The sequence below is a fragment of the Coturnix japonica genome, chromosome 7 (genome assembly GCF_001577835.2).
Source record: "Coturnix japonica isolate 7356 chromosome 7, Coturnix japonica 2.1, whole genome shotgun sequence".
Classification (NCBI taxonomy): Eukaryota; Metazoa; Chordata; class Aves; order Galliformes; family Phasianidae; genus Coturnix; species Coturnix japonica.
The window spans coordinates 13,697,655-13,712,057 of NC_029522.1; the positions used below are offsets into that span (position 1 = coordinate 13,697,655).

The 14,403-nt window shown below is 36.8% G+C and overlaps 1 protein-coding gene across 1 annotated transcript in view; it reads right to left on the reverse strand.

Annotated features, from left to right (window-relative positions):
• PJVK (pejvakin) overlaps window positions 1–12,641 on the reverse strand; it is a 24,771-nt gene extending 12,130 nt beyond the window's left edge. Inside the window, exons 1-3 of the mRNA XM_015868352.1 lie at window positions 4,932–12,641; window positions 2,440–2,635; window positions 501–642 (exon numbers count right to left, since the gene is read on the reverse strand). Coding sequence (XP_015723838.1) covers window positions 501–642; window positions 2,440–2,635; window positions 4,932–5,142 — 549 coding nt within the window. The 5' untranslated portion in view covers window positions 5,143–12,641. The remainder of the gene's footprint in view (window positions 1–500; window positions 643–2,439; window positions 2,636–4,931) is intronic.
• Between the last annotated feature and the right edge of the window lie 1,762 nt (window positions 12,642–14,403).

The window sequence follows — 14,403 nt, forward strand, 5'->3', positions numbered from 1 at the left end:
AACCTAACCTGCATCAGATCTTGAAAATCATTGGAATGATTCGAGACAAACCACAGAAGAAGATTTGAAAGTTCACATATATAGATGAGAGAGAGAAGGAGGGAGGGAGAAATGGGACAAGGAATAAGAGCCAACTCTTAAAATAACAACAGCCAAAAGTTGTAATGAGCTGTAGAAGATCAGTACAGAAAGGAAGGATAGGTTATACGTTTCTCAAACTTTCAAACTGAAAAGAAGGAATACCCAAATCTTTGCCAAGACTTCACCCCAAAGAAATGGCTCACTGTCTAGCCATCCTTCCATGCTTTTCCCATCCCTCACATAAGCAATGTGGATCAAAGTCCTCATTCACTGCATATCAGCGCAATAAATTTAATTTCTCTTCAGTAAAAGAGTTTACTTCGGTAAAAAGGCAATAAAATCCAGCCATACCATCTATAAAAATGAGCTTGTTCTTTGGCTCTTCTCCTAAGTTACAGAACTTTGTCAAACGTGCTTACCCTCATTGTCTCTCCACGCATCCCAGTGTGAACAGTTAATGAGCACTGCCTTGTTGTCCTAATGCTTTCCATTACTACACACAGAATCTCCATTCTACTTTTTCTTGTTTGATGGACTAGACAATGATCAAAGTTTATTTTTCTAAAATCAAGAGGGAGATAAGGAGGAAATTCAGAGACTATTAGCATTTAACAAAGCTTCTTACATAACTAGGAACTTTAAATCAGTGAATAAATGTATGGGAAACTGGTAATCACAGCCTGAACCTCTGATTAATCAACTAAGTCAAGTGTAGGGTCAGCTGTGGGAGCACAGGTAAGAGTAATTTAGCTGTGCTCCCAGAAGGGGTGGAGCTTGACTCCTCCTCCTCTAGACCTCATTTAAGGGCTGACCACCACTAAGGCAGCATTTCTTGGAGATTGCTCCCTGGTGAAGATTGCCTCAGTGTTTCCCAGTGAATGCATCCATATTGGTGAGTTTTTCCTTGTAAATAACCTTTTGAATATTGGTTACCATCTTTGTGTCTTTCCACCTTACAATAAATCATCATAACTTATGTCTCATTGCTATAAAACAGCTGACTGAAAAGGTTTCTGGGAACTTCATGTTGATTTTTGGTATCTGGGATCAAAATCACCAAAAGATTCAAAGAAAGCCAATAACATACAAGTGTTAAAGAAGTTACATGGGATACCTTGAAAGATTTCAAGTCTGACACTGTAGGCACTGTACTTACTGACAATAAAGAGGTGTCAACACACCCTAATTAATAACTTTTTTTTTTTAAAGTTGATATAATTGTATGGACTCATAATTAATATATTAATCCTATTTTAAATGTAGTTACGAGTTTGATCATTAATAGTTTTAATGCTCTATCTTAAGGTTTCGATAAAAGCTTATGATAGTGAATGTTTCAAAAATTTAAAATGCTACCTAGAGTCAGGCATATGCTAAAAAAGTTAAAACTAGATTACTGATAGGTATGGACTGTAACTGCAAAATACTACATAGGCTATAAATACAGAGTGATCATCAAATGTGTTTTCCTAGGAGAATATCCAAGAACTCTCTTAGAAGCTCTTAGTCTTATATTTTTATCAGAAGATTAGACCAATTTTTTCCACCTGACCCCACCTCAAATTATGATAAAGCTAGGTTCATGATAATAATAGAATAAAGGGTAGAAAAATGACACTGCTTGGTAAATAACTACTAGGAAACAAACATCTTTCAAAATACTAAATGTAACACCAAACATAGTGAATATGGAGAATCACTGAAATATAAACTGGAGATTATCACCCAGAAAAGACCCATTTGTGACAACACAAGAGCAACTGAGTTAAGTTTCAATGTCCAGAGCTGAAGAAAAATGCTGGAGAAAAGTTTTACATTTGAGTGCCACAGAAGATTACTAAAAACTCAATCTAAGAAATCTATTTTTTTAAATAAAAAGTTTGGGAAATAACCTAATAAAATCTTGAATTGTTTACATTGGAAATAATTTTGGCAATATGTCCTTCTAGTTCATCAGATAACAACACAGCAATTAACCTATCACCAAAAGCTGAAGGTGGCTAATGTCATTTGAAGTCAGTTTTAAATCTGCAGTAGTATGGAATAATATACGTTGGGTCTTTGGTGGACTCTTCCTCTCTAGAATTCTTTTTTTCTTGAAAGATGCACTGTAACTCAAACAAGAATTCATTCAGATAAATTATATGCTTGTGTTATACAGGAGATGGGTTTAACTGAAATGGTGATCTTAAGACTCATTAGACAGACAGTAAAAGTACTTGGAAAACATCCAATTTTGACTACTACTGATGGCCTACAAATAATCAAAACCTAAAAATTTCTGCATTAATACACTTTCTTCAGAGAAGCAACCTGATTGTATGAATATTACTGAAGAACTGAAATACATAACACAACCTTGTAGTAAGTTCTTTAAGCAGTGTTGGTACTTCAACCTCATGTTTGGTCACTATGCCAAATGAAGCTTTAAAGGCGATAGAATCTGATCCAGCAACATCAAAACCAACATCGTTGATTATCTGATTTCCTCTTTTACCATTGAGTGAAACATCTGATTTGTCTTCGTAGTTGAGCAACTGGTAGGATGAAACACCTGAGTAAAAGAAGATAATGATTGTGTGATGAAGATCTGAGCATAGTATTTTTATGAAGCATTATATGCTTATAACAGAATATTTTAATTATTTGAAAATTGTATAGAATAAATGTAATGAAGAGAATAAGGTATTTGTATTCTGCTGTTCTGATAAAAAGATCACAGCTGCATGGTGTGCTTGTTTATCAGTGTTTATCACTGATGACTAACGGAAAGAGTGCAGGAATTCAGACACCTCTCTACTTATTTGCAGAATTGTGCCCATACTCCTCCCACATGGGATACTCCTAAGCATGAAATGATGATTAGGACTGTTTTTTATGTTTCTGTGTTTATCAATATTCTCCTGTATTGTGAGAGTTGAGATAAACAGGTAATCTGTGTGTTCTGAGTGCAATGATAAAGGCTCTGAAACACAAAACTACATAGTGAAGACTGCACAAAATGTGAAAATTAGGAATAAAGAGAAAGATAACGTTTGATACACACACCGTATCTTGATACCTAACAGCTCATTGAAAAGACTTTATGCACAGGCAATTTTTCTTGCTTTCTAACTTGTAGGGCAATGTGGGGTGGTGGTTGTTGGTTTTTTTGTCTGTTTGTTGGAGTTAAATTTACATATTTCCTGTGTAAAATAATGTTAGGAAATTCTGAAATTTTTAGACTTAAGACAAGTTAACTGCACATTGCTTTTAATTTTTGCAATACAGGTCTGCCGGTAATATTAATTTTGCATTTTAGCTGTTACCTAGAAAATCTTGACGTGGCTTTCATGTGTCCCTAGAGATTTTGGAGAGTGCCAGTTTAATTTGAAGAAAAAAACAGATTAATTCTAATTCACTCAAACATTTCTGGTCATCTATTACACAACAGCAGGATAGGTAACAAAGCATTTTTATAATGCTTTCTTTATAGCCTTAACTATTTCTCCATTACACTAACAGAAAACCATTAGAACACATTGGTTGCCTGCCAAATTAATATAAACAGGGCAGATAGAGCAAGGGATTAGGCATCCAATTATTTTTTTTTTATTCTTTAGAGATTTTAGGATCAAATAACATTAGAAAGCAACCTAGAATTATTCCTGTTTGTCTGTATTTTTAACAAAAAAAAAAAAAAACTTCATATATTTTTCATAACATGAAAAAGACTGCAATGCTTGTATTTGTCACATAAAAAAAAAAAAAAAAAAAAAGGAAATTCAATTACAAATCTCTTTGTTCACATTAAGGGAAAATACCTTCAGAACATGACACCTAACCTTTGCAGAAAAGACTCTGTAATGAGATTTTGCAACCTTTTCCTCTGACTTCTTAAATGAGAATTTAACTTCTTTTTCTTCATTCAGGACAAGACAGCTGGCTTGTTCTGAATGCAAGATAAGTAGGATTTTCTTCATCTTGTTTGCATCCTGCAATCACCACTCTGTGGGGTCAGCAGAAATTTCTATTTTCCTTTGCACATACCATGTTTTTCTTAGTGTTTTTAGTTCATATATTTGCTGTGCAATTAATACCTTTATTAAAATATTCTTAAAAATAAAATTTATCAATTAAATTGTTTTGAGAAATCATATCATGTAGTTATAAATTGCTCACACTCTTTAAAGGAAAGTAAAAGAAAATACATGCAGTAAAGCTAAATTTTTCCCCATTCTACTTCTCATAGAATCTTAAAACTTTTTGATATTGTATTGAAAAGACAAGCATAGTTAAACTCTTCAGATACGAGAAAAACATTACAAATGTGAAAAACAAAACAAAACACTTGTAGAAAGCCTATTACTTGCTAGATTGCTGTAGTCGAATGTTTCTGCTTATTCAGAGCCCAGCTCAATACATAGGATCCACTAACATGAAACACCTGCCAAGCTTAGGTCACTGCTACCTATTTAAATGTGAGTATATAGAGAATGGTGAAAATTAAAATCAAATATTAACTAGCAGTTAATCAATATAAACCAATCTGTCTATTATGATTTGTGAGAAAAAAACAGCCCACGAGGCTTAATGGGATCTGTTCAAAAATATTGTCCTTTTTTAATGTACCTGATTTTTTTTTTTAACAATTTTCCTGAAAGTTTTTTCTTTTTTAACCACATTTTCTTTTTGTTTTTCCCTAAATATTTATTAACTAAGTAAAATTTTATTACACTAGTACTGAATTCATTATAGTAACTTACAGTATAAGTTCATTATAGTAACTGTACAGATCAAACATAACCACTGGCATGTAACAGTGGGAAAACATGCATTTTTTCTGCTTTGAAGATAAATAGAAAACTTACCTGCACAAATTTCTTTCTCCCCTTCAAGAATGTCTTTTAATGTGAAAGGTGTTGAAGCGAATTTAGATTTTTTTGAAAGCAAACATTTTCTTTTCTTAATCACAAGGCTGAGAGGTTGGTACTTATCGGCTTCACTGAGGCTGGGCACTGGCACTAATCTTCCTCCGTCACCAACCTGTTTAACAAAGTTTTTGGTTGCAGCAGCAAACATATTACTACATTAGAAATGATAACAAAAAGCTCTGCCTCAAGTGTAACTTCCAGATCCAAAGCCCATGTTTTTCTTTGCAGTATTTTTCCAAATAAATTGCTTTAAAAAAAAAAAAGAAAAAAGCAACCAATCTTGTTTTTAATTATTATTATTATTTCTTATCAAGCTGTATTTTACTTGGAAATACTCAACAGCATCTGAACTACCCTGCTTTAGGAGTGCTGCTGAAAACCTTTCTCAAAGACCTCCAGCTAAGCTCTCTAGTTCTGCATCATTAATAATGCATAGGTAGTGTAAACTGATAGGGAAATGCTTGTCCTTTCCACCTCAGTTTAATGCCTCTATCTGAAAATCCAAATTATAGTCTTAGAACAAAAAGACTGCAGCTTCTCTGATCTTTAGCTCCCTTCCAGGAGTCACTGACATGTCGCTGCTTATTGCAGCCTTACAGCAGCCACATCCTGACCTGTTTTGCCAGTAGCAACAGGTAGGACGTTTCAGTTACAGCTTTCTGGCAGCAACAGGTCTGTTGCAGCAGTATTTCCTTTCAGCAGCAACTGCACAGCAGAACCTGCTCAAGCTCAGCCCAGCAGTTGGTGGCAGGTGGTACCATTCTGGCCAAGCAAGGCTGAGGACAACAGTAGATGTAGAATCACATTAAGGACTTGGTTGCTTGCTCTAGAGGGTACTGAGAAATAGCAACAAAATACTGCAGCTCAGCCTGTCATTCCACTAACAACAACAAAAAAACAAAAACACTAAACTCTGCTTATTTAGTCAATCAAAATGCATTAACAAAACTTGAAAGGCTATAAAGAGAAACAAATTCTTAAATTAAAATTGCCTGTTCCATCTTGATTTTGATTGATTTCCTATATATCTTGTAATAACTTCTTGATAGGATAATGTGTCTTCTACAGCTTATTAAGCTCAGCTAGCACTGTTTATTCAATGTGCATTTGTATGTCCCTTGCTTAGTATGAGGCCACAGACCATACTCAGTCTGATGCAACACTAATCCTGCAATGATCAGTTTCGTTGGATATGCTTGCACAGTACTTACCTTCCTTGTGTTATTCTTATACTACAGGTAGAGAACTATGTTAACTTTGCCGTTTTATAAAATGTTTACTAACTATGCATGTCTGAGTGAAAACTAAATTAAACTCAGACAGCATTTCCCTCGAGAGGGTAAAGCCCACATCGCTTTTCACTTTGTTGTAGAAACAGGTGCAGTTACTTACCGTAACTCCTTAAGTACCTTTGAGCTAGATTACATATACCCACAGTTCTTAAAAAATAATAATAATAAAACAATTGGTGTAAATATTCAATATCTAAAAGCCAATAAAATAAAATATTAGTGAAAAAATTCTTGGCAAATTTCGTAACTTCCCAGCAGATGGCATGAGCATTTCCCTAAAAAGCAAGGGTCCCGGCAACATAAGATCCTGTTACATTATCTAAGGTAACAAAATGACATCTATTGGGACCAGCTGTGGCCCTTGTCTCATGAATTTATCATTTTATACTATATACCTGTTTGTAAGTAGATTTAAAAGCTACATTCATTCAAAGAGAACAGAGACTAGTTATTAGCTAGAAATTGTTGAATTTCTATTTTAACAGGAAAAGTGTTTTAAAAATTGTTGAATTTTATGTGAAGTCATACATATAAATGCATGGAACTGAAAACTATTATTTTCTGGTCTGGTTTTCTTAATTAGCTTTATTGAACTTAATAAATACACTCGTGGAGTATTGTGATTTTCTTCCTGGAGGTGGCTGAAGCTGCTAGAGTCTCAGAGAGAAGATGAGCCTCATGCAGGGAAAAAAAGGATCTAAATAGGTGAAGAAAAGCTATCTTAGTACCCAGCATCAGCACTAGAGAAACCCAGCAGGAAGGCTGGGCTTCCTCCTGGGAACAAGAGAGTGCTGTCTTTAATACCACTGTAGTTTGTAGAAAAATGGTGAAACAATATTTAAACATAGCTATTATATATACTGGAGAGCTCATGCTTAGATCATGATATTATTGGTTACGGATGTACTTCCATTTCATAATCCTGTGGCTTTCCAATCTGTTTAGATACACAGGAGAGTGGTCCATGTGCAACCACAACACTCTGTAGTCTAGAGGTGGCCAAGCTTCGATTTGCTTAGATTCGTTCTGTTTAAGCCCACCCTGATGATGGCTGAAGACTCTTAACAGTTCTGCTCAGTATTCTGATCAAGCTTGGTAAACTGTTCACATTTTTCCCCCTTCATTGTGCTGGTTCACCATTTTCTCTTATGGACAAATGTTTTCGCTCTCAAAATGCTTTCATCTGAGCTGCCACATGACACTCTTCAGGTAAGAAAGAGGTGTTCTCCTTCTCAGATGGGACTACCAGGCGCTTGGTTCATGCCCTGATCAAAAGAAGAACATGCTGTAATTTTGTTTTCTGCAGAGCTGACAGCTGCTCTAGGCACAGTTCCACAGGACTGCAGTGAGTGTTCAGCTGTTCCTCTTGGATTTCCTGTCCCTATGGGAATGCCCTAAAAAGCATTTCTGTAACGCATGATTCCATCTCTTTTGCTGTTCTAAGCACTTTTAGCATCACTTTTTTTTTTTTTTCTTTTTTTTTTTCTCCCCAAAGTGGACCCTATCTAGTAATTCTCTGGTATAAGCAAAAAACAGTTTAATGCTGTGACTTACATCCCTCTGGAGCCCAGAGCTGATGCTGTGCTGAGCTCTGATCCAGCAGTTTGCTGGACACTGCTGTCTCTTGGTGTGATGCTCATAGGGACTGCTGCTAAAGGAACTGACTTAAGATACCACTGCAGGAAGAAAGCGAGTTAAAGCCAGATTAAAGCTTTCAGTAGATAACTGCATGCTGGATTTCTTTATTTTCTAGTTTGAATGCAGTGAAACTTTAAATCACTTCACAAATGCTCTTTCAATTATGCAGTATAGGGGAACAATTAAATTAGCTATGGCAGTATTTTAATTTTGTGTAGACTTTATTAAGCTCTCAGTTTGGTAAAGCAATAAAAAACCATAGTCACTGCTTGTGTATCCGAAACTTAATTAGCTCATTATGAGGACCTCTCTGGGCAGCATAAATAGACCGTATCGAAATTACAGAGCTCAGAAATTCAAGGCCGCAACTCATAGGAACCCTAGTCCTGAAATATTTTAAGTGCCCACATTTACAGTACAGCTTACTTGCAGCACCAGATCCTTTTGAATGTTCCACTACTATCTATATTCCCAGGGAAAAAAAAAATGACTGAGAGGCTTTGAGATATAGGTATTTTAATGGACTGTCATGTGCTATGTATATGGAACCTCTATGTGTGAATGGTTTCAAACCAGCTAGAAAGGTTCTAAACAAAAAACTACTCTTCCAAGTTTACAGCCCAAGTACTCTCTGAGTGCCTCCATCTGTGCTGCGTCACAGAACTGACTGCAGTAACGCACATTCATCATCCATGCTGCACTGCACACAGGAGGAGCTCTCCTGCCAGAAGGGGCTGTACTGCAGCATGGCACTCACCCAGCAATCAGTGCATTGAAGCTGACCTTTCTGTAAGCTTTACATCGATGAGAGGCTGCAAGATGTGGTGTTCAACTCACTTCTGTACGGCTTCTGGCTGACCTCATCCTCCATTCACCTTTACACAAGCAGCTTCTGTTGTCTGGATGAAAAGGGAACGTGTTGCACAGCTCTGGGTACCTCCTCACTGCCTTCCTATGAGAGCTGCGTTAATGATGAGGAAGGAGCACAGGGATCAGGGATATATTCTGCCAGCAGTTTAGTCAGCTCATACTCACCTTCAGATTGGAGAGTGTTGTTCACAGACATGGATGTAAAGGCTACACGAGCTGTGCTTCATGTGTACATATTTCTATAACACCATATTTAATGACCACTGCTGGTTGAAGCATACAATATATCCCAACTTCTACTTAAATATAATTACCCTAATTTTATTGGCAATGTTCTGAATGTGCAGATGGCTGTGTTAGCTGCAAAGCACTTACTAGTGAGAAATGCAAAAGCAGTACTCCAGGGAGAGATCTGCTGAGACAGCATGCTTGCATTTAAACCCATTAACTGAGCGGTCACATCTTTCATATGAGAGAAATATGTCCTTTGTTACATAGACATTACTGCATACAATGAGGCTACTTTCATCATCTAGTATTATTAGGTTAGTGATGACAAATCTCCTGGAAACGGATTTCCCAGCATGACTTAATGCAGGCTTACCACTGCCTTTCCTTCTCAAGATGCTGCTCCATAGGTTAAACCTTTCTGACAGCATGTGTGAGTGGGCATCATAATGGTGGCGGACATCTCTGTGGGCTTGAACCTCAGCAAATATAGAACTATAGCTGTGCTGTCATAACATCCAAAGAAAAACTACAAACCAAAGGATTTGTGTGCTGTGATACAATTCAGACTAGCCATGCTCATCTGTCATATGGGCGCTGGTGCAGTTAGTTCACAGCACTCCCTTCAGCACAGACACTATGCTTATTATGCTTCCATCTGAGCAGCATTTATTTTTGGCACTGCTGCTGGCTGTACTGTGATTAACATCACTCTATGAAACCCACAGTATGTGGCTTTGGTAAGATGTCACTTACCTGAGTAGGATCTGTAAAAACTGACTGGAACTGTAAAGTACTCTCAGATCTTTACATGGAGAGCATTTATAAACAGATTAAGTGATGTAGGTGTTTGTATGCTATCCAAGAATTCAGCATCCTCTTTCATTGCCACACTTACTCTTACTTAGGCTGTTTCTTTTCATGCTATGAAAACATTTCCTCATCCAGCTTTTTTTTTTTTTTGGTTCCCCTACCCCCTCCTCCCCATGCACAAATGTAGGCATAAAATGAGAGAATACCTGAGCAGTTTACATTTAAACATTTAACAGAAAGGTGACATAAAAAACTCTTTGCCACCAAACATAAAAAGCAGTCTTACTAATGCTGTTGTACTTGGCTGGCTGATCAGCAATTAAGTTAAATCAGCTCCTTGTGTTGTGTCAGCATAGTTACTTTGACTGGTCAGTGTAACGCCAGGCCCTCAGAAATACTGAAACTAAAAGATAATCCATACCTTAAATTTCATCAGAAACAACAACAAAAAACAACTGGAAAACAGAGATGTCTTTAACAGAACTTGCCATCCACTTATAGTCCAAGAAAAGGTCACTTTTTGAAAATGTTTAATTATATTTTTTTCTCTACCTTCCTACTCACAAGAATACCTGCTCAAGAATACTGAGGTAGTTGTGACATTTAAGCCACTAGTTAAGTCTCTTTTCTCTCCTGAGGAAGGAAATATACCCAGGCAGCCAGCATAGAGAAATGCAGTTAAGTATTTGATTTTACTCTGAGAGTCTTCCATGCAAAAAATAGGACAGGCATTAATTAAAAATGTAATCTCATAATAGATAAAACTATCTTCACACCAGATTCATGCCTGTAACATACTTTTACCCATACTGTATTAACTTGCCCCTAATTCTTTTTATATTTACCCTTAATAAAAAGCACCTCAGACATAGACATGTGCTACAGAATCCGACCTCTCTCTTCACTACTCAGCTTAACAGTTATATAACATTTTGTCTTCTGACCTTACATAAAATTAGACTCACCACTTCATATAAATAAACTACAGGATACATCCTCAGCTAGCCCAGAGTATCTCGTTAGTTTTGAATGATACTTGATCTTTTTTCTTTTGACCTTATTTAGTAATGATTACTTAAAGAGAAAAATATTTTTTATATATTCAGGTGCAATCATTATTGCAAATTTGTGGTTTTTAACATTTAGGAAGTCTTAAATACTTAATAATAATTTAACAGTGACTTGGAGAACAGTGAGTCTGGATATGTTGATTGGGCAAAAATGTTGTGCATCATTCCCTCAGAACAGATTTAGTAGCAGCAGTGCTGCTGGGAGCAGCTTTCTGTGGGCAACTCTTAGCTGAGTCAGGCTGAAATCCTGTCGATAACTTCCTACACAGTCTCCCTTCACCACACCACCACGCCTACATGTTTGTGGTGAAAAAGGACTATCATCTGTCTCTTGACCAGATTAAATTTAAGTATAAAGTTAACTTGCATGCTCAAGGAATAATTTTTCTGCTCAGTTATACATGAAGAAGAGAGAGGCAGACCAGCAGTTCTGCCTCACAGCCCTCTTGCGTTCTCCTTCCCAAATGTTTGCTGTTTGTTTAACCAATTAAATAACAACGTGCAACTTTTCACATTTCACTTACAGCACTTTTTCTGAGCAGCAGTTACAGAAGAGGGTCAGGCTTCTTTAGAGAGGCATTCAATAACAAAACACAGATCCCATCTGCAGAAATGTGAAAATGAGCTATTCTGCTAAAATAATCCTATAATGGAATTGGCTCGGTATGTACAACTAGGCTCAAACTAGGATTATTTTGGCACCACTAAGGCAGCATCTCTTTCTGGGGATTGTTCCTTTGTGGAGTTTTTGTGGTGAACCTCAATACTGGCGAGCATCCATCTCAACTGAAAGCCTCAGCACTGGTGAGTCTTTTCCTTAGATACTCTCTAGCTATCTATTTACTCTGTAATTCCAACTATACATCCTCCAAAACAAATTGTTGTTTTCTCCTCTGCTTTCATTCAAATGAAATGTAATTGATTTAATGGCTAAACAGACAGGAACACATAGAAAAAATCTCACATAGTGTTGTTTTTCCAAGGAGATGCCAGAAAGGGTAGGTGTCTAGTAACTTCTCTATTTCCACACCTCTTTTTTCAGTTCTATTTGAGAACAGCAGGAACCCACTTCCTCTATTCCTGCTCCCACAACTTGAGAAATGTACTGTGAGCTCTCTTTAATCACAAGGTTCAAGCTGATGAGACAAAAGCAAAGGGCTCTTAGCAGCTGTAGCGTGAAGATAAAACTGGGAACTGACAAACAGAAAATAATTATCTTGGTGACTGTAGTTGGTAACTCCTGCCAGATCTAAAGGAGCTGTACAGAGAGGTACATGGCATGAGCTGCTTCAGTGCTATTACTGTTGCTGTCACCCACCTCTGTGAAATCAATCTGCACAAGATATATTTCAGAACTGTGCAATTACTAGTAGGTTCACTTACCTGCTTACAAACAAGTTGTTTGAAAATCATACTCTGAGGTGTTTCTTATGTCGATAAATCAGAATGCAGATCACAGCAGCTTAAACAGTGTACATTGAGATTTATTAGAACAAGCACTAATAGCAGCAGTGTACAGAGTGATGGAGACAATGTACTATATGCACTGAACAATAATAATTATACAATTGCACTTCTTCAGAGATCTGTTAGAAAATGCTTTTCAGTAAACAGTTTCCCAAATCTAGCATTGTTTGGATTTGCCTCTGAGGAAAAAAAAAAAATACAAAAAAATATGCTTTTTTTTTTTTTTTTTTTAAGGCATTAGCAACATTCATTGGCAGGCTAAACAAGTCATTTGTNTTTTTTTTTTTTTTTTGGTAAGGCATTAGCAACATTCATTGGCAGGCTAAACAAGTCATTTGTACATGCATTATCCAATTACAATGCAACAGGTGAAAGAGCATCATGTTTCCTCAAAATCTAGAAGTGTGTGTGTTTTGGACACAATATCCTGTTAAACCTGGCTCAGATGGAGGAAACAGATGACATCTTTTGTTACATTTTAGAGCACAACATAAACTACAGCATAGCCAAGTTCACCTTTATTTCCTACCAGAAGCTGTAGGACTTTCCTCAGTCAGAGTTTATATCATTGGTATTGTCTACACCACGTGCATCACTGGAATGAACTTCCAATTAAATTAATTTCTCTTGTTTACTGTTCCTCCACCATCCCTTCCCTGAATCACAGGGCAAACAGATGCTCCTGTTGTCAAGGGATCACCACTAACACCCCCTGCTGCATGAGCCTGTAATTTATTGCATGAGAGGTAGTCAGCATGAGGCCTCATCTGCATTCAGACAAACTATAACAGCATGGTCAGAACCAACTCATGAATACAACAACACAGGGCAAGTGCATTGCAGCTGCACTACATGAGAACTTAAAAGTGCCATCTCACTGCTCCTCCCTGGCTAGCAAGTAGGTTTGACCTTTGAAGTTGCCAGATAATATATCAAACTGATGTGCTAAAGCCTAATAGGAGGCACTTTCTCACACTCATTCTCTCTATGGGCTGAGACTGGAAACCTGCTCTTACATGGCCACCCTTTCTCCACAGGTCACAGAAAGCAGCCTTTTTTCTACACCGAGCATGCAGTACCAGCAGCCCCAACCCCAGGCTGGCACTGGCATGTGGAGTACATGCAAACAGGGACAGGAATCACAAATATTCCTACAGTTCAGCTTGCCAGAGTGAAACATAACTTGATGAATTGTCACTGATCTGATCTCCTGCTCTTTCTTTCAAATGTCATACATTATTGATCTGTGCAGAGACACATAATTGACTGATCCTTAAATGCTGCACCAAAATGTGGTTCCCAAACACAGAAGAGTCAAAATAAAGTCAAATATATCGCTCCAATTGGCAAGCAGTCAAACCAGCTGCATTTTACACATTGATCTTTCATGTGACAGCGCACGTGCTCAAACTGAACACAAACTGAATACTACAAAAGACTACATTTAAAGTTTTAAAAATTGCAAGACTTTAAGAAGCTTGTGCAGCTTTCAACATAAAGATCTGCACTTCAGTTTTCTATCGAGTAATTTCAAAATTATAGTACTGATTTCTTATTCTTTTCTCCTTCATCTCCTTATGGAAGTGAACTTTTCAGCAAAAAATGAGGCATGGTTTATATAGTGCTTTCCACAACATTTTTGTAGCTGGGAGCACAAATGCTTCTTGTTTTCTTTATTTCTTTCAAGTAACAGCTTTCTATTCCTTTCAAACAACACATTTTAGTCTTGTGCATTGAGGTACACAGACCCTCCACAGTTACAGTCTGCAGAAATGTCTATCTGCTAACTAAAAATAGCAATATCTGTATATGTTGGGCTTCTTAGAAAGCAACTATTTGCCTTCAAAATTCATCTTAAAAATAATAATAATAAAAATGAAGTGAATTTCTGAAAACATTTCTAGACAGAACAATAGTTTTATCATAATAGGAAGACTCCATGGACATCTTTTTACCCTTGTATTACCCTTGTATATTACATAAAGACGTAGAAGAAATTAACAGATTTTTTTTCCCACAAGTAGATGCAGG